We start from the raw sequence: 25,921 nt of genomic DNA, 5'->3' as shown, positions 1-25,921 counted from the left end.
CCCTAATATCTTGAGAAACTTCTCTAGGGTTTTTGTGATTTTTAACAGTTAAAACTGATTAAATAAATTAAATTGAAATAATCGAATAATTTGAAAGAATCCTAAACCCTAGTTACTAGCCTAATCCTAATTTTATCATGCTAACTCTAATTAAATAAATCAATTAAATTACATATAATTAATTAAAATTTAATCTAAATAAATAAATAATAAAGAAAATAAAAAAATATAATAAAACCTGGTTTTGATCCTGTACATTGAGGCCTTGAGGTTGTATGGTGGAGGTGCATCTCCTGGGCGTTGGATTTGCTTCTATGATGATCCAGTGGTTGATGGCTGGAGGTGTATTGTAGGCCATATGAGGGAGTGTGTACAGGAATTGAGGGCTAATGTTTTGTTAAAACAAAAAACACCCTGGGTCGGATTCGAACACAAGTGATGAAGATTGCTTGTTCTCAACCTTGGCCAACAGGACTGGATTCATTTGCTAATAATACCATGAAACAAAATGAATGTAATGAATAAAAAAATCACGTTAAGGAAATTTAAACGAGACAAGTTTCGTGCCCCAAGATCTTCTTCTTCCTCACTGCACTCAGACCCTTTTTTTGCTACGACTTGGCTATGACTTTGCAGCGATACCTACTAATAGCTAATACCTGCGTATTTCAATCTTGTAAAATATGCAATATAAATTCCAAATAATTACATGGTTCGATTGGAAATCATGTCCTAAACATGATGGAATCATTAAATCGGTCTAATTTTGTCTGTTCCAAAAAGCCCCAAATCAAAGCTTAGAACCCTAGCCATGGCGGATTCCTCTGTGTGCATTCAAAGTCTAATTAAACTATCCAAACACCTTGTAAACATCATTCTGAACCCAAATATGCAATCCAATCACGTTAAAAATGCATGAATCACCGAAGTCGAACGTAAAAAGAAATCACCCAACCGTGAGCATATTCTTGATGATTCTGAATGCCTCGATCATTGGTAACGATGGGTATTGCTTCAGAGAGACCCCAGGAGTATGTTAAAATCAACAAAACTTCTTGAACCAGCTCCCAACCCCAAAACCGATTGGCTCTTTTTCTTTGAATTTTTTGGAGTTGGTACGAGTTCCTTTTGCCTACAGCCTCCCCCCTTGTTGGGTGAAGCCCCATGATTGTTGTGTGATGGGTGGCCTAATGGAGGGGTCGACGTCGTGGAGTTGTTGAGTGAAGCCCCATGATTGTTGTTGGATGGGTTGATTTTGGTAGGGCGTTGGCGTTGTTTGATATTCTTCATGGTAAGGGTGTTTGGAGGTTTGACGTTGTTGGGATGGTTGTTGGTTGTATTTCTGTTGGCGAGGGTCGTGTAGGTAGTAGGGGTCGGACACATACATATCGGGGGTTGTGACTGTTCTATACCAATTCACGTAGTCTGCATTTGGATACATCGGAAGTTAAGCAACGGGGAATTGTAGTAGACAGCGGCGCGTTGCTTCCATATCTCACAAAGTTCAGGTGCGAATGAATGATAATCTGTGTGATCCCATTGGTGATTGACTCTTCTCAGATGCCAACAACCCAGATCATTGGGGGGATCCGGGATTGGTTGATGCATGCCAAACTGGAGCCTCACACGGTCAGATTGGTGCATCTCCACGATGTTGAACCTTATTATAGGGGTCACCGCAGTCCAAACTTCTTGGTCACTCTCGTTGGGCTCATGGTCTAGCATCAAGTATGGTATCCAATTAAACTGCGTAGGAGAAAAGAATATAATATATTATTAAAAAAATAAGATGGATTGTAATACATCTATACGCATCATATAAAATTTTAGTGGTAATACATCTTCAGCTCGGAGGTGATCCAATAGTTGTCGATACAAAATAATATTCCCCCTCATATTCTTGCTGTAATTCAATTTAGGACCAAAAAACCTAAAACAATAAAATAGCAAACATGTTATTTCCTTTTTTATGTAAAATAGAGTTAGCATTCAAGGGATAGCGTTGAAAAAGCAGAGGTCGGCGTTGTAGATGAAGAAGAAGCACCGAAAATAGAAGTTGATAACTTGGTCAACGAGGAAAGTGAAAACGAACCGGACGCTGTTGTGCCACCAGATCAAGTGCATATGCCTCCAGCGCACATGGGGAACTTGAACTTTGATGGGGATGAACCATCGACTGATATTTTTTATGATCCATACACTCAAACAGATGCACGGTTAAAAGAAGGAGACATATTTCGTTCAAAGGAGGAATGTATCATGGCCATAAAAAGATTTCATATGGAAAACAATGTTGATTTTAAAGTTGATCGTGCCAACGTTGAGAGGTACAAAATTAAGTGTAGAAACCATGATTGTTGATTCAGGTTGCATGCATCATACAGGAAGAGAAGTGATTCATGGGTGATAGGATATATTTCCCAAGATCACACGTGTGTTAACACGAATGTTTCACAAGATCACCGTAAGCTAAGTTATGATATTATATGTCAAGAAATCTTGCCCCTAGTAGACAAAGATCCGTCAGTAAAGGTGAAAACGATAATTTCTCATATTGTTGCAACTTACAATTACACTCCATCTTATAGAAAGGCTTGGCTGGCGAAAGCTAAAGCGATCGAACTTGTGTATGGAAATTGGGAGGATTCGTACAAACAACTTCCACGTTTCTTATTCGCACTTCAAATTTATGCTCTTGGAACCGATACTATTTTAGAGACCCTTCCAACGCAATCTCCAGATGGAACGTGCCTTCAAGGAAATGTGATATTCCACAGGCTTTTCTGGGCTTTCCGCTCATCTGTTCAAGGATTTGTGTATTGCAAACCAATTCTTCAAATTGATGGCACTTGGTTGTACGGAAAATATAAGGGGACCTTGTTGATGGCTGTGGCACAAGACGGAAATAGTAACATTTTTCCTGTTACGTTTGCTCTTGTAGAAGGAGAAACTGCTGGAGGTTGGGGTTTCTTTCTTAGAAATCTTCGGACACACGTTTCCCCCCAACCTGAACTCTGTTTGATTTCAGACAGACATGCTTCCATCGAGACTGCGTACAACAATCCAACAAACGGGTGGCAAAACTCACCTTCAACGCATGTTTACTGTATTCGACATATCGCACAAAATTTCATGCGAGAGATAAAGGACAAGGCTCTTCGGAAGACTCTTGTCAATGCCGGATATGCATTGACTCAACCGAAGTTCCAATATTATCGACATGAAATTGTATCGGCAAATCCAGATGCAGGCAGATGGATAAATAATCTAGCTAGAGAGAAATGGACCATATCATACGACAACGGGCAACGATGGGGGCACATGACTACAAATCTCGTGGAGTCTATGAACGAAGTGTTTAAGGGCATCAGACACCTTCCGATTATTGCCTTGGTGCAAGCAACATACTATAGGATGGCTTCTCTTTTCGCACGAAGAGGTGAGCGTTGGAGTGCAGTTTTAGAATCCGGACAAGTATTCAGCGAAACCTGCGTCAAATTCATGAAAGAGAAATCTGCCAAAGCCAACAGCCACATTGTTACATCTTTCGACCAATTCAACCGGACCTTTAGTGTCAAAGAAACAATTGACCATAACGAGGGCCTTCCGAGACAACAATACCGGGTTCTTACAAAGGAAGGGTGGTGCGACTGCGGAAATTTTCAAGCCTTTCGCATGCCATGCTCTCATGTAATAGCAGCATGTTCGTATGCGCACCAAGATCAGTTAGCACTTTTATCTCCCATTTACAAGGCGGATACCTTGCTCGTAGTGTACAACAATGCATTTCAAGTGATAGCAAATGAGGATTATTGGCCTGCGTATGAAGGGGACGTGGTTTGGCATAGTGATAACATGCGGAGAAAGAAAAAAGGTCGACCAAACAGCGCACGGATCAAAACCGAAATGGATGATCATGAGAAAATGGTACGAAAGTGTGGCACATGTCGTGAAGTCGGACACAATAAAAATACCTGTCCTAATCGTGGAGCAACCTCCACCAATAATTAGTTGTATGTCATTTGTATTTTGTATTTGTACTGCTTATGTATTTGTATTTGTACTTGTATTTGTATTTGTATTGCTTATGTATTTGTACTGTATTTGTATTTGTATTATCTCTTATTAAATCAACTAGTTATATATTTATCTTGTAGTGAAACTGTCTCCATGACCCATACTTTCAGTCTGTATTTTGGACAGTGAAATACGCATGCTTTTGTCTAGTCCCATCAAGTCAGGCATTGATTAGTGTGCCTGCATTTATCATACAAGTTAGGCGTGCTTGTAAACAGTATGCAACAATACTTATTTTCTACCCACTACTATTATAAATTAGGGGTTCCTAGGGTTGAATTTCCACACAGAAACACAAACACCAAACACCAAACACAAACACAACAATGTCTCACATTAGGCCAGATGGATGTCACCGGACAACAGAGCCCCGCCCCGGAGATCAACATGGCGTATCGAACCTGAACGGGAGTATCGCAGAAGGAACGGACATGTCATATTCTCTCCCGTCAAACCTCCCATGCCGGTTATTTTTTGGAATATCTCTTCCGTCGAGCAACTCAAGAGGACTCTCATGACTTTTTTAGAGGGGGAGTACGAAGCCGACGAACAGATCAGAAGCATCAAGAGGCTTAAAACAAGGGCCGATGCTGTGACCAGAGCAACGATAAGTTTCTGGGATAACGTGGAATACGACATTGATTGCATTCAAATGATGAATGGACCAAATGACATTGTTTTAACCGTTGTAATTTCTTAGATGTTTCAGTTTTTTCTTTCTGTTGGTGATTTTCAATGTACCTTTTAATTAATGAATGAATGTTTTCCATGAACACTTATGTTAAAAATAAAACAACAAAAAGCAACAAAAAAACAAAAAAAAATGAACCTACACTAAGGCGCCACCCAAGGTGGCTTAAATGTTCAAGATGAACTATGGCGCCACCCCAGGTGGCGCATATGAAGAGAATTTTTTGATGTTGGCGCCACGGGAGGTGGCTCCTATGTGTAGGTCACCTCCCAAACCTGGTCATGCACGTAATTTTTCCCAAAACTTGGTTTTTTGGGTAAATTTTTTTTTAAACATGGTTAGTTGGATTTTTTTTTTCTTCACAAAATGACATAAAAGATCATTTTAATTAATAAGGTTAATAATATTTTGTTAAAATAATAAGGGTATAAATGGAAGAAAAAAAAGTCACAAGTTAAAAGCTACAAGTTCAAAAGCTACTTTAAATAACTTTTGAAAAAAAAAGTTAAAAGCTAGTAAAAAAAACTACAAGATAAAAGCTAAAATAGCGTTATCAAACATAGTTTTTTCATTAATGTTAACTGAAAAATTAAATGCTAAAAACTCTTTTTTGAGTGTTACCTAACAAACCCTAAATAACCTTCAACGAAATTCAATAAGTTAGAACACAACTCTAACTAAATTTTGTTATGGTTAATGTTAGGGAGTAAGAAAGGAATTGGAACACGACCCAATTCCTAATACAAGGGTAAGCCCAATCCTTTATCATATACTCCTAATATTTAGTTTAGACTCGTATATTTTATTTTTACCTTTTATTTTTGCACTAATTTTATTTATTTTTGGAGCATATCATTATTTTTAATGTTACTTCTCTAGTTCTCTAATATCATGATCAATTAATGAGATAGATCATAAGTTTAGAAGTAAGATAGTTTTTATTCCAACTGAAATATTAAAATTACTCTAATAGACGACATGCATTACAAGAAAATATCACATTAGCTACCAAAATATTGCTACAATTACATGTTCAAGTTAGTTTGAGAATCATTGGATATGTTTTAGCTACTACTTAAATCTCTATAGCTAATACATAATTTTCTAAAACAATTTGTTATTTACTATATATTTACATTTTTGAAATTAAAAATGACTTTAGCATTTTTTTTAAACAAATTTACAATTTTTTAATTTCAATAAAAAATAGAATTTAAATTAAAATGTAAACATTAATGTTAACATTTAAAAATAATTAAATAATTTAGGGTGTGTTTGGTTGTAAGAAGAAAATAAGAAGAGTGAAATAGGTGAGAAAGAGTGTCTAAAGAGAAAAATAGATGAGAAATATGGTAGATTTGATATATTGATTGGAACAAGAGAAGAAAGAGAGAAATAGAAGAGAAAGAAGTGTGTTTAATTTTTTATAAGACTGAAATATCCCTATACTAAAATCATGCAATTTTATTATTATAATAATTTATTTTTTATTTTAATTCTTTTTTATTTTAAATTCACAAATCAAATTACTTATTTCTATATAAAAATTAAATTTTATTGTTCAATAAATTCTTAAAATATTTTAATTTAGTCAAATACGTAATTTTGAATTAATTATAGTAACTTAATTTTATAGGATAATTAATTATGACAATAGTTATACAAGACTATAAAATGTAATCAGATTAAAGTCATAGTTAATTAAAAATAAAATGACATGATGTTACTCATTTATTGGTAAGGTTATATTAGGAAAAGAATCAAAATCTTACTGTTTTTTCTCATTTCTTCGCATAAGGTGGAGTGAAAGAGATTTCATGTGGGACCCAGCTCTTTTTAATCTCTCACTATGTCAAATTTGTCTTTTAGCAGCACCCCTATGAAAGCGCTTTTAGAAAAAAGCGCAGGTATAGATTTCGCTAAAAACAAAATTAAAAAACACGCAAAAAAAGCGCTCTTATAGGGGGGGTTACGAAAGCGCTTTCAAAAAGCGCTGATAAAGGCATGGGTACGAAAGCACTTTTCAAAAGCGCTCTTATAAGGGGGTTATGAAAGCGCTTTCAGAAGCGCTTCTATAAGGGGTGAGGTACAAGAGCGCTTTTGCCCTAAAAAGCGCTGGTAAAGGCTTGGGTACGAAGGCGCTTTTCAGAAGCGTTGTCATAGCCTTTTTAAAATTAAAATTTTTAAAAACAAAATTATACTATCGCGCGTTTCATAATCCCTAATTCCTCTTTCTCTGCCCAGAAAACCCAGAAAACTCAGAAAATCAACTTGCAAACTTCAACCTCATTCAGGAATTCACGATTTCACGCACACGCATTCACGAATTCACGAATTCAACCGTCGGCTGCAGAAACTGATTATCCACAACTCACACAAAGAAGAAGCCGAGAGAAGACGAAGGAGATATTGAAGCTGAAGAAACATACAAGTTCTTCCATTTTCATTTCAATTCTTCATTTACGTTTGTATGCTGATTCTCTATGTTGATTCTCAAGTTATCTTGGAATCTACTGAAATTTTGTTTAACTATTATTGTAGTGAGTTTGATTGTGTTTTCACTCTCGTTTGTTTGTTGGTTAGTTTGCCTTTTAGGTATGTTTGTTGATTATTTGCACTTGGTTACACTATTTGAGAGAGAGCTTATGGAAGCAATTATGATATGTTTATAAGTTGGCTTTAGCTTATTTTTGTAAACTCTGTGGAATAACTTAAAAGAAGTGAAAACAAACAACTTATAGCTTATATGAGAACAATTTGGCTTTATTTAATCTTTTGATATGAAAATAGCTTATTCATAAACACTTGTATGATTAACACTTGATTAAGTTGTTGGATAACGAATAGTGTCTATTTGCATTTTGTATCTACTCTTAGTCCTTTGAGATTGGTTTGATGATTAAGTTTTCTTTGGTGTCTGGAATTCATTTTATGACTTAGAATTGATTTTAAAATGTTTATGGGATGAATCAACAATGGTTTATCCTTGTAGTTTAGTTGTACTGTTGTAGTTGTTAATGCACCTTCTAATCTGTTAGTTTAATCTGTTGTGTTTTTTTTCATTGTCTTCATTTAAGTTATGGGAATAGTTCAATGGTGAAATTGTGATCCTAGTTTTTAGTTATTATTGTATATAACTGAAATGGCGTGCGTCGTCAATCTAAATCAAAGAACTTCTTGGTGCTTATTACATTTTATTTGAACATTAAGAACTTAAAAGTGTTGCTGTATTATTTTTCTGTCATGATTAAGTTTGGGGTGTAATCAAAATGAAAAGCCCGGACTTGTTAACTTTTTCCAAATGGAACACTTTTAATCACTTTTAAACACTATTGAAAGTGGCTTTTTCTCTTGGAATAAACTATTGAAATTGTTCTAACTCTTTCTGATTTAAACACTTTTAATCTTTGTTTTAGTTAGTTTTGTTATTATGAATGTTTATTCTTTGTAGTTATCTATTAAAACTTGGTTGTTATGTGTGATTATTTCCTTTACTAATACATGTTTAGAAATTGTTATGTGTGATTATTAAAACTTGGTTGTTATGTGTGATTATCTCCAATTTTTCCATTAGCTTAATTGATTTCATTTTGTTCTTTGAAGCTCGCTTTACTCAAGCTCGGTTAAAGATTTGTAGAATTTTTTCCAGCAGCTTAGTTTGGTGTTTCATTCCACTAACGCTTTTGAAGACTTGTAGAATTTCTTCAATTATTCAATCTGTCTATATACTGTTTTGTTACCTTAGATATAATGTTGTTTTTTTGATAAGTATTCAATCTGTCTATATACTGTTGTTACTAGCTAATTGATAATTGATTTCATATCATATTAAATAATTGAGTTCTAGATTGGGGTTTTTTTGATATTGTGTTAGTAGTGGTGTATTTAACTGCATCGTGTGTGTTTAATTTTACAGTTACTTTGAAGCCTCTGGTTTCTACTTGTATAACGCCGATTCAAACCTACCTGTCTCCCACATCAAGTCCAACTCAAGTTACTAGCCCTTTCTTCTTGCTTATAGTTTGTTGTTTTCTGCTTATAGTTTATTGTTTATGGTTCTATTTAATTTCAATTTAGTGTCTCTCAACCAATTTTTTGGTTTATGGACTTATGTTACCTTGAAATAAGGTAATGTCTTCTTTAAGAAATCGAGGGTAGGCTGAAATATGGTACTGTCTTCTTTTAGAGACTCAAACAATCGAGACAACTGTAACTTCCTATCTTTAGCTAACTACCAACTTAACCAATATGAAAGCTATAGGATCTCATTAGGTATTTCTTAAGTGTTGCTTATTCACAGTAGTATATTTTTGTACTATAGTTGCATAACATTCTATTTCAAGACTTGAGTGGTTTGAAGGTATATTTGGTATTGAATTCATGTCAAATATTGCAATAGATGACTTGGAAGATATTTTTACGCATGAACAACTAGGCGTCGCTAATATTCACTCATACATCCGGTAATATTCACTCATACATCCGGTAATATTCACTCACCCGATATATTATTTAATTAGTCGAAAAATTTATTTACACATTTCAATGAAAATAATCTAATGTTTATTATGTTTTTATTTAAGGTTGTTGTATGACAGAGTGTTGCGCGGGACTGCATTGTCAAACAGATTCCTTTTCGTGTCTTCCGCCCATTGCAGCGGAATGACAATTTCTTCGGAACCGGAATTAGTTAGACAGCGCTTAGTCGATAGATTCCTGTCCTTCGGCAATACAGAAAGTCTGATTCTTTGGGCGTATAATACACGACCAGTAGGGTTAGTTTCTCATTCTTGGTTCATCTAATCTTTGTTTCTTTTGCGTAGCAAAATTTTCATATAACCTATTGTTTTAATTTATAGAGCACACTAGTTGTTGCTTGCTATCAACCCTATAAGAGAAGTGGTTTGGTTTGGTTTGGTTCGGATTTTTTTTAAAAGTCAACCGAACCAAACCAAACCGCACTATTTTTTCTTTTGCGGTTCGGATGATTTTTTTCGTCAAAACCGCCCAAACTACACCGCGAGCACCCCTAGGTATATTTTCTGAATTCGGTAGATGGTGAGTGGAGCAATTATCCGGCTATGAAGGAAATGATTGATTTGTAAGTGGGATCGTTCTAAATATTCTTGTATATTTATATATTTAATTATCTGTGAGATTGATCTAAATATATGCTTTTATATTTTTGTTAGATCAATACAAGTGTTCCGAAGTCAACGAGACGCACAGGTATTCCGGACTAAATCAAACAACATTACTTGGATCAAAGTGCAGGTACATTATTTTTCACAATTTTGCTTATAATATTTATGCTACTTGATAAAACAAGACAACTATAAATCTTATTTGTTTTTTTATGTAGTGTCCGATACAGCGAAACAGTTCAGATTGCGGATACTATGTTTTGAGGTTTATGAAAGAAATCCTTCAAATGAATCAATTAGAGATTCCAATCACGGTATGGATTTATAACTTAATTAGATAACTTCTTATAATTTATTACATTTAACTAAATCATTCATATTATGTTTTTGTTCTGTAGTACTTTGATGAATTCCGTGCTGCTTCTTACACGAGACTTAAGTTGGAAGAAATCAAAGAGGCTTTGTGTCAATTTTATATTCATCAGCTATTCATGTAGGATTTGTGTCGATTTGAAGTATAATATTATAGTACTCTAGGATATATGGTTACTAACTTTGTTCATACTGTTGCCAATATTTGAAGTATAATATTGTTGATGTTATAGATTTAGTTTGTTTGACATGAGTTAGTTACATGTGAAACTTTCTATATTCATACTTTACATGATTTAGTTTGTTTGACAGGAATTATAATGATGTATATATATATATATATATAATTTTGGATATTATAATGGTATTATATTAGTATATATATAGTCCTACCTATGGTTGAAAATATATCGTCGAAAATATATTACAGGTCGAAAATATTACAGGTTGAAAATATATTACTGGTCGAAAATATTACAGGTCGAACTGGGAGGCTGAAATTACAGGTTGCACTTTAAAATACCTCATTTAGCAACGACAGCGCTTTTAAAAAACGCTCTTAAAGGGCCACCTACTAAAGCGTTTTATTACTAAAAGCGTTGCCTAAGATTAAAAAAAAAGAAAAAAAAAACAAAAAAAACGCAACCTACGAAAGCGCTTTTGGAAAAGCGCTCTTATAGGGGGGACTACCAGAGCGCTTTTTCCAGAAAAATCGTTCTTATAGGGGGGCTACCAGAGCGCTTTTTCTGGAAAAAGCGCTCTTATAGGGGGGGCTACCAGAGTGCTTTTCTGGAAAAAGCGCTCTTATAGGGGGGGCTACCAGAGCGCTTTTCTGGAAAAAGCGCTCTTATAGGGGGGGCTACCAGAGTGCTTTCAAAAGCGCTTTCGTTACCTACGCCAGCGCTGGCTTTGGACGCGCTTTAAAGCGCTCTTGAAGCCCAGAATAAGCACTTTTAAAGGCCTTTCGTGTTGTAGTGTCTCTTTGCTACTTCTCTTTTCACCAAAGAACTTTGAAAAGACACTTATCTTCTTTCTCTCTCTTTCCAACTTCTCTCGCCTCTCTTTCTCCTTAAACAATCATACCCTTAGCGGTTCAATCAATTTTACATAAAAAAATCAATTTAAAAAAAATAAATAGGCTTAATTGCAATTTTGGTCCCCATATTATCATTTTTTTAGTTTTATTCTTCTTATTTTAAAATCTGGAATTTTAGTCCCTATAATTTAGTTTTTTGAGGATTTTGGTCCCCCTGCAAATTCGTAGACAATTTTAAATGAAATGACGCTCATATTTATGATGTGTCAGTACCAGTTCAGTAGTGAAATGTTCAAAAAAACTAATTTTATTTAAGATTTATGTTGAACATGTCATCAATGTGAGTTCCATTTCATTAAAAATTACCTTCAGATTTGCAAGGGGACCAAAATCCTCAAAAAACTAAAATTAAGGGACAGGATTTTAAAATACGGGGACCAAAACTAAAAAAATGATAATAGGGATTTCATCTTCAAGCGCCACAGACCGAAATCATTCACTCCGGTGAACTTTTCAATCTCATACTTTGTTGAAGGCATCTTCTCCACGCTCACCGCACCAATTTGTTGTGAAAAACGATACCAATAACAAAGTATAATAGGGAATTAGAGAGGAGAAGAAGAACACAAGAATTGGTTATAACTGCTATTCTTTCACTTTCTATTAAAACAAGATTACAAGTTTACAAGAATTACAAATAACCTCTCTCACCCTAAATTAGGATTTGCAGCTTAGCAATGATGAGAGACTAGTATGCTATTTATAATAAAACCTAACATACTAACTAATGAGCTTTTTCAGCAAGGCCCATTACACAAGCCAACTTAATACACAAGCTAACTTAACAAATTAGGGTTTAAACACTAAAACCTAATTTAACATGCTAACAACCCTAGCATCTTCGACATCTGCATGCTAGACGCATCTTCGACTATAGCATGCACACTTCGACACCAGCATGTGAACAACCTTCGACTTCATGCTTAATCCTGTCGAACCAAGAAGCTACCTTCGGCCATACTAGAGTTTGATCCAATATCTCACAAATCTCCACCTTGGATTTAACTCTACAACATCAAGGGAACAAACTAGCTTTCTTCATGCAACTTTATCAACTGCATACAGTGGAAAAACTTGCAACTTGGCAATGTCTTTGTGATCATATCAGCAGCATTGTCTTCAGTCGAAACCTTCAGCACTTGGACTTCTCCACGCTCGATTACTTCTCTGACGAAATGCAGCCTCACATCAATGTGCTTAGTTCGCTCATGATAGGCTGAATTCTTCGACAGGTGTATTGCACTCTGACTATCACATTTAACAGTGATACTTCGACCTTGAAGTTTCAGCTCCTTTGCATAACCTTCAAGCCACAATGCTTCTTTCACAGCTTCAGTGGTTGATAGAGCAACAACCTTCTGAAGTGTTGCTTTCCAACTAATTGCCGTGCCAAACATAGTGAAACCATATCCAGAAATTGAATTTCTGGAATCCATACAACCTGCATAATCAGAGTCGACATATCCTTCGATTACTGCTTTACTATCTTCACCTAAGGCTCCACCATAAATTAGGTCTCTATTCAGAGACCCATTTATGTACCTTAAAATCCACTTCAATGCTTGCTAGTGAGCCTTTCCAGGATTCGCCATGTACCTGCTTACAAGACTTACTGCATATGCTATATCGGGTCTAGTACAGACCATAACATATATCAAAGAACCAACTATATTAGCATATGGGATGCTATTCATATAGGCTCTTTCAACATCAGTATTGGGACACTGATCAATACTCAACTTGAACGAAGGGTTTGTTGGAGCCACAACTGGCTTCGAATTCGATATTCCAAACTTTTCGAGAATCTTTCGTAGATATGCCTCTTGAGATAAGCATAACTTCGACTTCTTTCTATCTCTTCGAATGTCAATTCCAAGAATCCTGGAAGCAGCTCCTAGATCCTTCATATAGAACTCCTTATTGAGTTCAGCCTTCACCTTCATCACATCTTCAACATTGTTGCTTGCTATGAGAATATCATCCACATAAAGCAACAAAATAACAAATGAATTACCAGGTCGAAATCTGAAGTAAACACAGTGATCGAACTGACTTCTAATGAAACTTATGTGTGCCATGAACTTGTCGAATCTCCTATTCCACTATCGAGGAGATTGTTTCAGCCCATATAAAGATCTTTTTAGCTTGCACACATAATCTTCCTTTCCCTTTTCGACATACCCTTCAGGTTGCCTCATCAGGATCGTTTCATCTAAATTACCATACAAGAACGCAGTCTTCACATCCACCTGTTCCAGTTCAAGGTCGAACTGTGCCACCATGGCAAGCATCATTCGAATGGACCTATGCTTCACAACAGGAGAGAACACATCATTGAAGTCGACACCTTCTTTCTGAGTGAAACCCCTTGCGACCAACCTTGCCTTGTATCTTTTCGACGTCACTCCTTCAATTCGTTCCTTAACTTTGAAAATCCATTTACAGCTGACTAACCTTGCCCCAGCAGGTTTCTTGATCAGTTTCCAAGTGTGATTATTATGAAGAGATTTCATCTCATCATCCATGGCCTTCAGCCATTCAGTCTTATTTCGACTCCTCATAACTTCCTTATAATCTCTAGGTTCATCATCAAGAACCTCACTGGCAGAGATTAAGGCATAAGCTATAAGATCTGCATACCCAAGCCTCTGAGGTGCCTTGATGACTCTTCTTGACCTATCTCTCGACAATAGGTAGTCATCGTCAGTTTCCTCAACTTCCTCAGCATCTTCTGCTTCTTCTTCGACTTCATCACGGATATGCAATTAAGCATGAACATGCTCCACCTAAACAGGAATCTCTACCTGTTCTAGCTCTTCGTCAGATGTTTCTGTATTTCGACCAACATCACCAGTTTTCTTAAAAGCCATTTCAGCTTCATTGAAAACTACATCTCGACTGGTGATACACCTCCTGTGACCTGACTCTAGGCACCGTAGCCTATAAGCTTTGACTCCTTCAGGATATCCCATGAACATGCATTTCAGAGCTCTAGGTTCGACCTTGTCTTGCCTAATGTGAGCATAGGCTACGCAGCCAAATACTCTCAGTTTGTCGAGATCTGGTGGATGTCCCGACCAAACTTCTTCAGGTGTCTTCATATCTAACGCTGTCGAAGGACATCTGTTTATCAGATATGTTGCTGTCGAAACAGCCTCAGCCCATAACACCTTCTTTAACCCCGCACTAGTCAACATGCATCTGACTCTCTCCAAAATAGTTCGATTAAACCTTTCAGCCAAACCATTTTGCTGTGGAGTACCTGCAGTAGTTCTATGCCTTGCAATACCAGAGGGAGCACAAAAACTGTCGAATGCCTCATTGAAAAATTCAAGCCCATTGTCGGTTCTCAACCTCTTGACCTTTCTTCCAGTCTGATTTTCAACCAGAGTCTTCCAACTTTTGAAGTTCTCAAAAGTTTCATCCTTAGTCTTCTGGATGAATACCCATAATTTTCTAGAATAATCATCTACTATGGATAGAAAATACCTTGCTCTTGAATGTGATGGACACCTTGCAGGCCCCCAAAGATCAGCATGGATGTAATCAAGGGATCCATGTGTTCTTTGTTTGCCTTTGTTGAACTTCACTCTACAAGATTTTCCAAGTACACAGGGTTCACAAAACTTCAGCTTTTCGACTTTGTCTCCACCAAGCAAATTTTGTTTCCCTAATTCGAACAGACCCCTTTCACTGACATGGCCCAATCTCATGTGCCAGATTTCTGTATTCGACAAAGGTTTCGTGGATACAACATTTGTCGAACCACTTACAACTTCAGCCTCAAGGGTATACAAGCCTTGTTCTTCACGCCTCTCAAGACTTCCTTCGAACCCTTCATGACTCTTAGGATACTTTTCTCTCCTTGGAAAACATATCCTTTCTTGTCGATTTAATAAGAGAAAGTAGATTTCTCTTCAAATCAGGAACATACCTGACTTCAGTCAACAACCTTATTGACTCATCATGGAGTTTGAACCTCACAGATCCAACATCTGCAATCTTGCAAGCCTTGTTGTTTCCCAGCAATACTGATCCACCATCTTGATCACATAATTCCTCGAACAAGTCTTTGTTTGGAGTCATGTGCCAAGTGCAACCTGAATCCATAATCCACTCTCTTCTCGAGTCACTGCTTGAAACCACAAGAACATCAGATGATTCAAAATCATCTTGAACAATGGCTGCATTGCCATTATCCTTACCTCCATGATCATTCAGGCGTTCAGGGCACACCTTTCTTTTGTGACCCTCCTTCTTACAATGATAGCATCGAAAGCCAGATGCATCGCCACTGTAAGACTTCGATTGGCTTTTGCTCTTCTTGTCGAACTTACCATTATTTCGCAAGAATTTTCCTTTAACGGCCAAACCTTCACCAACAGTCGAAGGTTTATGCTCCTTTCGTTCATTCTACTCCTTAGAATACAAGGCTGATTGAACTTCTTCAAACATCAGGGACTCCCTTCCATACAGGAGAGTTTCTTTGAAGTGAGCATGTGATCGAGGCAAAGAACACAATAGTAACAGCGCTTGATCTTCATCATCGATCTTCACATCAATATTTTCAAGATCAAGAATCAGCTTGTTGAACATATCCAACTGCTCAGCCAACACTTTATCTTCAATCATCTTGAATGAATACAAAGCTTGCTTCAGGTAGAGTCGATTTACCAGCGATTTGGTCATATACAAACTTTCAAGTTTCACCCATAACCCTGATGCCGTCGTCTCCTTTGATACCTTCCGGAGAACCTTATCACCAAGGCTCAACAAAATTGCGCTGTGTGCTTTCTCGATCATATTCGACTTCTCCGCTGCCGTCAATTCTGCATTCATGGCTGCCTCTCCCTTCAACGCTTCCAAGAAACCCTGCTGAACCAGTAGGGATTTCATCTTCAAGCGCCACAAACCAAAATCATTCACTCCGGTGAACTTTTCAATCTCATACTTTGTTGAAGGCATCTTCTCCACGCTCACCGCACCAATTTGTTGTGAAAAACGATACCAATAACAAAGTATAATAGGGAATTAGAGAGGAGAAGAAGAACACAAGAATTGGTTATAACTTCTATTCTTTCACTTTCTCTTAAAACAAGATTACAAGTTTACAAGAATAACAAATAACCTCTCTCACCCTAAATTAGGATTTGCAGCTTAGCAGTGATGAGAGACTAGTATGCTATTTATAATAAAACCTAACATACTAACTAATGGGCTTTTTTCAGCAAGGCCCATTACACAAGCCAACTTAATACACAAGCTAACTTAACAAATTAGGGTTTAAATACTTAAACCTAATTTAACATGCTAACAACCCTAGCATCTTCGACATCTGCATGCTAGACCCATCTTAGACTACAACATGCACACTTCGACACCAGCATGTGAACAACCTTCGACTTCATGCTTAATCCTGTCGAACCAAGAAGCTACCCTTCGGCCATACTAGAGTTCGATCCAATATCTCACGGCTTCTTTCTAATATTCAACTTTATACCTTCATTTGTACCAAGTTCTTTTCAATTCCATCACCTAGTTTTTTGATTAACTCTTATCTAACCCAAATTCACATTCACATGCATGAGAAATATCAATTGAGGTTGGAACTTTTCTAATTTATAATCACATTTTTGTTTGATTTTCAATCTTATTCCAACATTTTCCCTTTGTTTTCAACTACAGAACCTCCGACATTTGAAGTTCTCCCTTCTATCAAACGACTGAAAGAAGGAATTATAGCAACTGGTCATGGAGAGTATGATGTTGTCTTAATGTCACAAAGGTGGAGAATCTTGAAACTTAACATTTTGCTGTGATTAGGAATAATGTCCATTTCTTATTCTTTTTTGATGGTAGAATAATATTTATTTTGCTTCAATTGTGGTTTATTTAATATGGGTTGGCTTAATATATATCATGCAGTGGAAGCACTATTGTTGGAATTGGTTCACCTGATCCTCCATAATTTATTGATGACAAGGACAAATACCAAGATGTATTCTTGTCAGGTCATCTTCGGTAACTTATTTCCTTGCTATAACATAATATTATTCAAAGCTTCATAGTTTAACATTAAAGGTTATTAGAACTTCCTCCTTTATTGAGTTCCTCCCATAGTCGCCTTATTGCAACATTTGGGTTGCAATTAGTTCTGAGTTGGGTAACAGACTCTAAACCCAAACATATTCCTTCCAACTAGTAGAAATCACATAGTTACTTAATTGACTTTCATGTTATGTGATAGCCTTTATTTAATACCTCACAAAGCACAAATGCAGTTTAGTTCTGGGATAAGGCTATATTTGGACACAAGCATGCTGAATTGTAAGGAAGTTGTATGAAAAATGAAAATTAAGAGGTCCTCTACTTTTTGATTTTAAATATTTTCCTTGCATTTATAACTTCGCATGAATATATAATGAAAAAGGAACTGTGATCAAGTTGTGGATGAAGTACACAAACAATATAATGAAATTAATATTTATTGTCTTTATACTTCTTATGTGTTTCCTTTACAACATGATCAAATGGACAATCAATGGATTCATCTAAAATGGTGAGTTTTTTGATACGTTTGATTATTAATGTGCTTGACTAGATGCCTAGAATGAAGGGTGGTTATGACCTATGCTTGGATGACTAAGCTAAACATTTTTATATTAGACACGATGTGTAGAAAGCCATTTTTATACTGATGCTCACAATTGCTTAGATATTATTTAGCCACATACAAGTGCTAGTTTTAGTAAGATTAGTTACCTTTGTTACTTTTTATTATGTCATTGCTCATAATAAGATAATGTGATGCTGGTAAGAACCAATTGTATTTCTCACTACTGATACAAGTTCATAGGTTGTGTTTTGTTTGGGTTATGGTTAGGTTTATGTATAGATGGTAGTGTTCATTTTTCTATTGGGCATGGCTATTTTATTCCTTGGGTTTAAACTTTAGAGGCCTTTAGATATGACAATGAATCAAAATTTCTGGCATCAACACATCGATTTTCTTTCCTTTAGATAATGATTATCCCTATCTTAGAGAGGAGACATTATTTCCTAAGTAAACTTTTTAAAATTATTTTCTTATCCTATTTTCCATTTAATTCTGTTGATATCAAAACATCAACTTTCTTGCAGTCAGGCCCCAATCTAGAAATAAATGGTTTCTCAATCATTTGAGTTTTCTACTGGCGTGGAATGTTTATGTAAAGCTTAGCATTTAAATAACTTGTTATATGACATGGAATTGAAACTTGCTTATAATCTAGTGCCATTTTATTAATTTTCTGTTGCAGTGGGAGCTTGCTTATAAAAGTATTATGGTAAATTTCAGATTTTTGACATACTTTTATGCATGAAAGGAGAAAAGGTGTGATTGTTGGCAATGATTAGGACGGGGATGATTTTGTCCTTACAAATCATGTAAGTAGTACCTAACACTTAAAACATTTTAACTAGTATTAAAGTTTGTTTTTCCCAATAAACATGGTTAATTTGATGCTGCTGTGAATTATTCTAGGTCCCTCTTAACAATATGTTTGGGTATTCTACAACTCTTTGTTCAATGACACAGGGGCCCACCAATACTCATGAATGTTTTATGTTTTGATGGAAAATTATAATTTTTTTCCTTGTAATAACTCTAGGGTAAAGGTGAGTTCACCAATGGTTCCTCAGATGAAGGGTTTGGAAGTTTTTTTATTAGATTTGTATTGGAATTTCTTGAGTCTGTTGCAGAAATTAAAAGAAGGAGACTTCTTGTCTAATATAAAAGACGAATTGCCAATGGTGATTTGGTAGATGGTGATAGTTTCCAGGTATAGTATTTGAATTTCATTGATGCATAATTGAACATGTAGCGGTGAAAATTTTATACTAAAGCCATTGATTGACTTAGCTCAGACATTTTAGTAGAGTCTCCATCGCGCTTTATTGTTTCCAAAGGAAATGGGAGAAAGAGCGAAATAGAACCCACAGAAGTTTTAAAAATTAAAACTAATAAAATTATCAGAGATCTTTGGTTCGGAGGTTGATTATGCAAGGGGAAGGTATTAACACCCCTCACATCTACGGTACTTCGTAGGAATATTTTTGAAATATATATAATTGTTGTTATTGTCATAAAACTTTTTTTGTGTTTATGTGTTTAAATAGAGCGGGAGGATGAGAAAAGAGGTTTTTAAAAGTGAGCTCGATAAGACATTGCATCTTAGGCCTACATACCCCTTAAGTGCAATAGGGAAGTTAGAGCTTTTGTATTTTCATTTAAAAGGAAAATAAAGAGCCAAGTAGCATAATCTTTTTGGGTGTTGAGCTTTTACAATACTCAACGGGTTTTTAAAATGTTAAGCTTTAACAATACTCAACAAGTTTTAAAAGGTGTCAAGCGTTATAATTTAAAAACCATCCATTTTTTGGGAATTTGTTCACACTGACAAGGTTGTAGATCTTGATTTTTTCTTCAAAAAGAGCTTTAGAGCAAAAAAAATTTCCAAGGGATGAGAAAGTTACGACATTTCAAAGTTGACTAAAGACATGTATTTCTTCATGAAAAAGTCAAAACCCTAAATGTTGACGTTTTGATTCTTGTTTGATTTTATTGATTTTTCTTGATCAAATGACTTCAATAAACATATATTCATGATTTTAATCTTCAAAAGTCCATGGTTGACCAAAATTCTGAAAACTCAAAGGTGATCTTGAACAATTGACTTTTTCCAAATGAATTGCATTCTTGTAAGTAAAAATTGAATCAGACTCTTCCAATAAAATGAATTATGTGAGTAGATTTTAATGAGGAATTAGAGATCCTTCAATCATGATTTGAGTCATGGAGCCATGCTTTGACTAAGAGTCAATTTCCTAGATGAATTAGGTCAAAAACCCTAATTGTGGACCAGATGAAATGGAAAGTTATTGATCTTGAATTGATCCACACTTGGGCTTGGATATTGATTAGGGAATCACTTGAGCATATGAGAATACTTGAGCTCCTTTGTGAGGCTCAAAACCCTAATTACTTGAGTTCCTTAATAAGTCACCTATCTTGTGAAACAAGCAACAAGAAAACAAAAATATTTTTGTATTTTTGGTTAGCAAATGATGCATGAATGAATATGAATGATGATAATGATGATAACACTCTTTTCAAAATGAGGTGGGATCTTAGGGTCAAAAAATGGGGTTCAACAGAACAAATGAAACGAAATTATGTACTTTGGTTTATTGGTAGTATATATGCAAATGCTCATGGCATTTTTGCATTTCTTTTGTTGAGGTAGTTAGAGACACTAACTAAACTTGAGAGACTCTACGATGCACTTGTCGAGTCTGCTGATGAATGCCAATTGGATCGCAATTCCAAAAATCAAGTAAGGTATACCCTGAATTATCTTGCTTCATGTTGATATAGTTGTTCAAATTTTGAAGCTTATGGTTTTCTTTTTTCACATCACGCGGTCGAACTCATGTATTTTTGTCTTTAAGGTACAATAAGGATTGTAGAATGCCGACCAAGGAATTTTCTTCTCTCAAGAAGTTGAGTAGATGAAGGCAAGATAGTTAATTGTTGTGTTTATTGGGCATGTTTGTAAGTTGATGAATATATCATGGTTTCTTCACCATTGATCAACATCATGATCTCTCATGTTACCTTTGTTGTCCTTGTTGCTTTTGTTTACAATTTAATTCCCTCTTAAATTTCAAGACAAGAAATGAATGTATTATTAATATCCGTATGGTGATTGACCTATCATTTGTATACGTGTAGTAACTTGTGTTGTATGATAAACTTGGGAGGAAAATCGTTTTGAAAGAATAGTATTTTTTACAATCTAACCTAATTAGGTTTGATTAGAAATAATCATTTAAAAAATTAGCTTTATTTTGCTTGAGATTTACTGTGATATTGTTGTGGCAATATTGTAGTGCTATAGCCAGGAAACAAATCTTAACACTGATCGTTAGCTAGAATTTAGTGGCGGTTTAGCTAGGAAATTTTAAATATTAGTTGGAACTTTGTTTGAAAATTTTAGACTAGATAATTAACCACTCAATCCATGCTACGACATATTTAGTAGTTAATCCAAAACTAATCCCAGTCTATCTCTATTTGACAGAGATCAGCTACAAATTAGATACGATTTTCATCGTAGCTATTCAAAGATTTTCTTGTTGTGATGGTTGGAAAGAATAGCTTACATGCTTAAAGGCCATGGAAATATTTTTGAAAATAAGATAGCAGAATACAAATATCTAAATAACATTATTTGATGTCATATTTTTTTCTTTTTACCATAATCTTAAAATACAGAAGTATAACTGCAATACAAAGATTCTTGAAAATAGAAAAAATAGTTCAAATTACTATATGGCAGCTCATGAAATATTTTAGCAATTAATTTGTTTATTCTCTTTGGTATAGCACTTAATACAGAATCATGTTGGAACAGAATCTCTAAGCACGGTTATTTTAACACATTTACAATATCCAGCCTTACACTTATGTTTCATTGATAATTGACACCAGTTTTTTGGACAATCATGATCACCAGAACATTTTATTGGTACTGTAATAAAAAAGAAGAATAAAATAATTTTAATATGGGATAAAATATTGTGTACAAATTAAAAAAAGAGAACTGATAAAGGATAAAAAATAGCTTACTGCCAATGTTTGGTGCAACAAGAAATATGGAAATAAAGATAACTAATATATAAATAAACTTGATGTTTAAAGCCATATTTATGAGCAAGTAATATATGGTTGTTTTATCACTTTATTATTTATAAAGACCCTCATCTCTTTACATCAATTAAATAATTTTTAATGTTTAAGTAGTTTTAAAAATAATCGAAAATAACAATAATTATTAAATATTTATTAAGTACATCAATATGTCATGTTTGTCCTTTTAACAAACTTAATAAACAAGTCACACATAGAGACCATCTACATCTTACATCAATTAAATAGTTTTTAGCATTTAAGTAGTTGTAAAAACTCCTTTCTAATATTAAAATAATTATTAGATGTTTATAAGTACATCAACATGCCGTGTTTAAATTCTTTGCTAACATAGTACTAGTAATCATGTCAAACCTACTTCTTACATTAATTAAGTAGTTTTTAATGTTTAAGTAATTGTAAAAATACATTTTTAATATTAAGATAATTATCAAACATTTATTAAGTATATGGATTTGTCGTGTTTGTGATAGGGAGTTTAATAGAATAATTTATTATTAGTTTAATTAGTATTTTGATGTATTAGATGATATAATGTTTTCTAGAATATTCTAATAGCTTTTGGGCTTTTAATAGCTTTTGGGCTTTTAGTTATTTATCCATTAGGAGCATTATATATGTAGTGTCTTTGACACATTTTAGAGCATCAATCAATGAAATCAAAAGTTATTTTTATCTCTATTTTCTTAGCTTTACTTTTAATGTCTTTACCTTTTATTGTTGAAACCCTAGTTCTATAGACTTGGTAGGATTAGCATCCTATCAATTGGTGCTTTCATTTTCGATCTCACTTCCGCTTAAACTTCATGACGATATTGTTGTTTGATGGGGAAGAAGATGCCTATTGGTGGATTCTATGTTTGGAGAAATTTTTCAAAGAACATGAAACACCCAGATCATTGAAGGTTTTAAAAGCTATTGGAGCATTGAGAGGCTCTGCTTTCACATGGTGGATATGGTGGTGTCGTATTCACCCGAGATATAATTGGGACACATTTACAACAACACTGTTATGGCGTTTCAAGCCGGGGTGGAGACCCATTTTACCGCTGGATGAAGAAGAGGAGCCACACCAGAAGCTTCAACTCCTACATACGGAACAAGAGGAAGATGAACAGGTTGCTGACTTCCTAAATTCCCTTCAACATCCCTCGTTAACACTTTCCACGCCCTTTGTCACGAATTCTTCTCCAAAATCCATTTGCTTTGAAACAAAACAACAATATTTGGACAACTCTATTCTTCTAATCGATAAAGAGAACTCGCCACTGGAGCCACCCCTAGCAATGCTTGTTGATCAACCTCCGGTACTACAGCCACCCTTGAAACCACCTGATCAAAGTCTTCCTACACATCTAAGGCGTGCAACCATTGAGGAACATTTAGAAGAACCACGAAATCTGTGTAGAACACAATCAGAGCAAGGCAATTTGTATGGAACCCAACTGCCAGTGTTCGTGGAAGAGTCGAATTTGGAGTTGAAGTCTTGTTCCACTTCTCCATCACCATCAACTCCGACGAGAGTACTGTCATCTTGTCCGACCAAATTTTCATTGTCTTCTCCTACAAAACAACTGATTCCAAAGTCACCACCTGCTCAACCAAAATCAAGGTTGGATCTGAAACCACAAGACAAAATTTCATGTTCACTTTTCGTATCGACCTCACTGCTATCTCTTCCGAAACCAAATCATCACACCGAATCATCACACCGACCATACTCTACAGATTCCAAACTTCATAATTGCGCACCTACGCACAACCTTGCACCTTGTGATGATGTCGATTATGAAGTTCCACCAAAACCTCCTGATGATATTTCACCACGTCCTCCCAATACTTCCATAAGTAGTGTTGCTGGGTTTATGTGCTGTGGAATAAGAGAATCAAAAAAATATCGTAATAGTGGCTTCTCAGATGCTGCCCACCACCTGTTTGTTAAAATACCCCCATTAGACATTCCCACAATTTATTGGTATTCTGCTGATTTTCAGACTATTGGAGGTTACCATAACAACAATGGATACGCAAATCAAGCGCCGGTGTGGAACAATAGCTCTTATAGTTCTGGTGTTGCAGCAACTTCAGTGCAGTATCAGCAACAATACACACAATGTGCAGACTATTACAACCAAACACAAGTTAGTTGTGCCCCTGTGACAGAGAACCTGTCTGTCCCAAGTTCATCTACTTTGGGATGTCCGATTTCTGCAGCTACTAGTAGTTATGCAACACTTCAAGCATTGGTCAGGTATGCAGTGGTGACAAGATCAAACAAAGGAATTGGATTTGAGATAGTTAAGCAATTAGCTGAAGCTAGAATCAAAGTGGTGCTTACAGCAAGAGATGAACAAAGAGGTCTTCAAGCATTGGAAACACTGAAAGCTTCTGGTTTATCTGATTCTGTTGTGTTTCATCAACTAGATGTGGCTGATGCTGCAAGTGTAGCTGCTCTTGCATATTTTGTCAAATCCCAATTTGGCAAACTTGATATTCTGGTTAACAATGCTGGGATTGGTGGAGTTGAAATTAAAGATAGTAATTTATTCAGTTCAGCACTCAATACGAACGGGCTGGCACTATCTAATGATGAATTGAGAAGTTCAATGACACAAACATATGTGTCAACTAAAGAATGTTTGCAAATAAATTATCATGGAGCTAAAACAACATTTGAATATCTTCTTCCTCTTCTCCAGTTATCAGATTCACCAAGAGTAGTCAATGTTTCAGTAGCATTGGGAAAGATAGAGCATCTATCAAATGAATGGGCTAAAGGAATTTATCAAAAGTTATGTTTCAACTATGGTGATGGAGTTTCTGCTCATTACTGTTGGGCACATGCTGAAGACATGACAACTTCAAGAATTTCATGCAAAATTGATGAACAACACCCTTTTGTTGTATCGTTATTTAGTGGATGGATCACTGATAAGGCTGACCGCAGAAGAAGTTTCCAGTTATGTGTTTTTCTTATGATCATGGGAGCCTTAATAAGTGCAACAACAAATTCCTCCTGGGGCATTATTTTAGGAAGATTATTTTTTGGTACTGGAATGAGACTTGGCCCACCTATTGCAGCTCTTTATGTGGCGGAGGTCTCGCCTACAATTATGCGTGTTGCTTTAGGGGGCTTAACGCAAAATGTAAAATGTCTCAGCCTCATGGAAAATAATTATGTTGCAACATGCAATTTATTTGAATTGGTTTTTTCAATGATTCTAATGGATAAACTTGGAAGGAAAGTGCTTCTACTGGGTAGTTTGTTAGGCATGACAGTAACTATGGGTATACAATTCTACAAGTCTGTCAAGTCACTGTTGCAAGCTCTTATGCATTTGGAGAAATGTATCTTTTTGGTGGCATGTTGTTGTACTGTAAGTGCTATCATTTTCTCTTTTGCTCTTTTGTTCATAGTGCTGCTTCGGTTCCTTGTCTTGGCTTGGAATGAAATTGTTTCTTACATTTAAGGATCTTACTTGTCTACAACCTTGAGGACAAGGTTGGTTTTCAAGGGGTAAGTAATGATAGGGAGTTTAATAGAATAATTTATTATTAGTTTAATTAGTATTTTGATGTATTAGATGATATAATGTTTTCTAGAATATTCTAATAGCTTTTGGGCTTTTAATAGCTTTTGGGCTTTTAGTTATTTATCCATTAGGAGCATTATATATGTAGTGTCTTTGACACATTTTAGAGCATCAATCAATGAAATCAAAAGTTATTTTTATCTCTATTTTCTTAGCTTTACTTTTAATGTCTTTACCTTTTATTGTTGAAACCCTAGT

At 35.4% G+C, this 25,921-nt stretch overlaps 2 protein-coding genes and 1 long non-coding RNA gene across 3 annotated transcripts; 2 read left to right on the top strand and 1 right to left on the bottom strand.

Moving 5' to 3' along the window:
* Nucleotides 1-1,230: 1,230 nt before the first annotated feature.
* Nucleotides 1,231-4,011, top strand: LOC131633511 (uncharacterized). The gene is made up of 3 exons (XM_058904226.1): nucleotides 1,231-1,359; nucleotides 1,987-2,327; nucleotides 2,385-4,011. Exons 1-3 carry the CDS (start codon nucleotides 1,231-1,233, stop codon nucleotides 4,009-4,011), a joined length of 2,097 nt encoding a protein of 698 aa, XP_058760209.1.
* A 17,625-nt stretch (nucleotides 4,012-21,636) lies between these two features.
* LOC131633523 (uncharacterized) lies at nucleotides 21,637-22,184 on the bottom strand. Its single transcript, XR_009293339.1, has 2 exons — nucleotides 22,050-22,184; nucleotides 21,637-21,951 (listed from the first exon to the last, which is right to left on the bottom strand). It is a non-coding gene; the product is annotated as an uncharacterized LOC131633523 (long non-coding RNA).
* A 947-nt stretch (nucleotides 22,185-23,131) lies between these two features.
* LOC131633521 (uncharacterized) lies at nucleotides 23,132-25,823 on the top strand. The gene has a single exon (XM_058904232.1). The coding sequence runs from the start codon at nucleotides 23,417-23,419 to the stop codon at nucleotides 25,598-25,600; it is 2,184 nt and encodes a 727-aa protein (XP_058760215.1). The 5' UTR covers nucleotides 23,132-23,416; the 3' UTR covers nucleotides 25,601-25,823.
* The last annotated feature ends 98 nt before the right edge of the window (nucleotides 25,824-25,921 follow it).

This window comes from Vicia villosa, unplaced genomic scaffold (assembly GCF_029867415.1).
Source record: "Vicia villosa cultivar HV-30 ecotype Madison, WI unplaced genomic scaffold, Vvil1.0 ctg.001134F_1_1, whole genome shotgun sequence".
In the NCBI taxonomy this organism is placed as follows: domain Eukaryota; kingdom Viridiplantae; phylum Streptophyta; class Magnoliopsida; order Fabales; family Fabaceae; genus Vicia; species Vicia villosa.
This window is presented reverse-complemented; position numbering and strand designations above follow the sequence as displayed.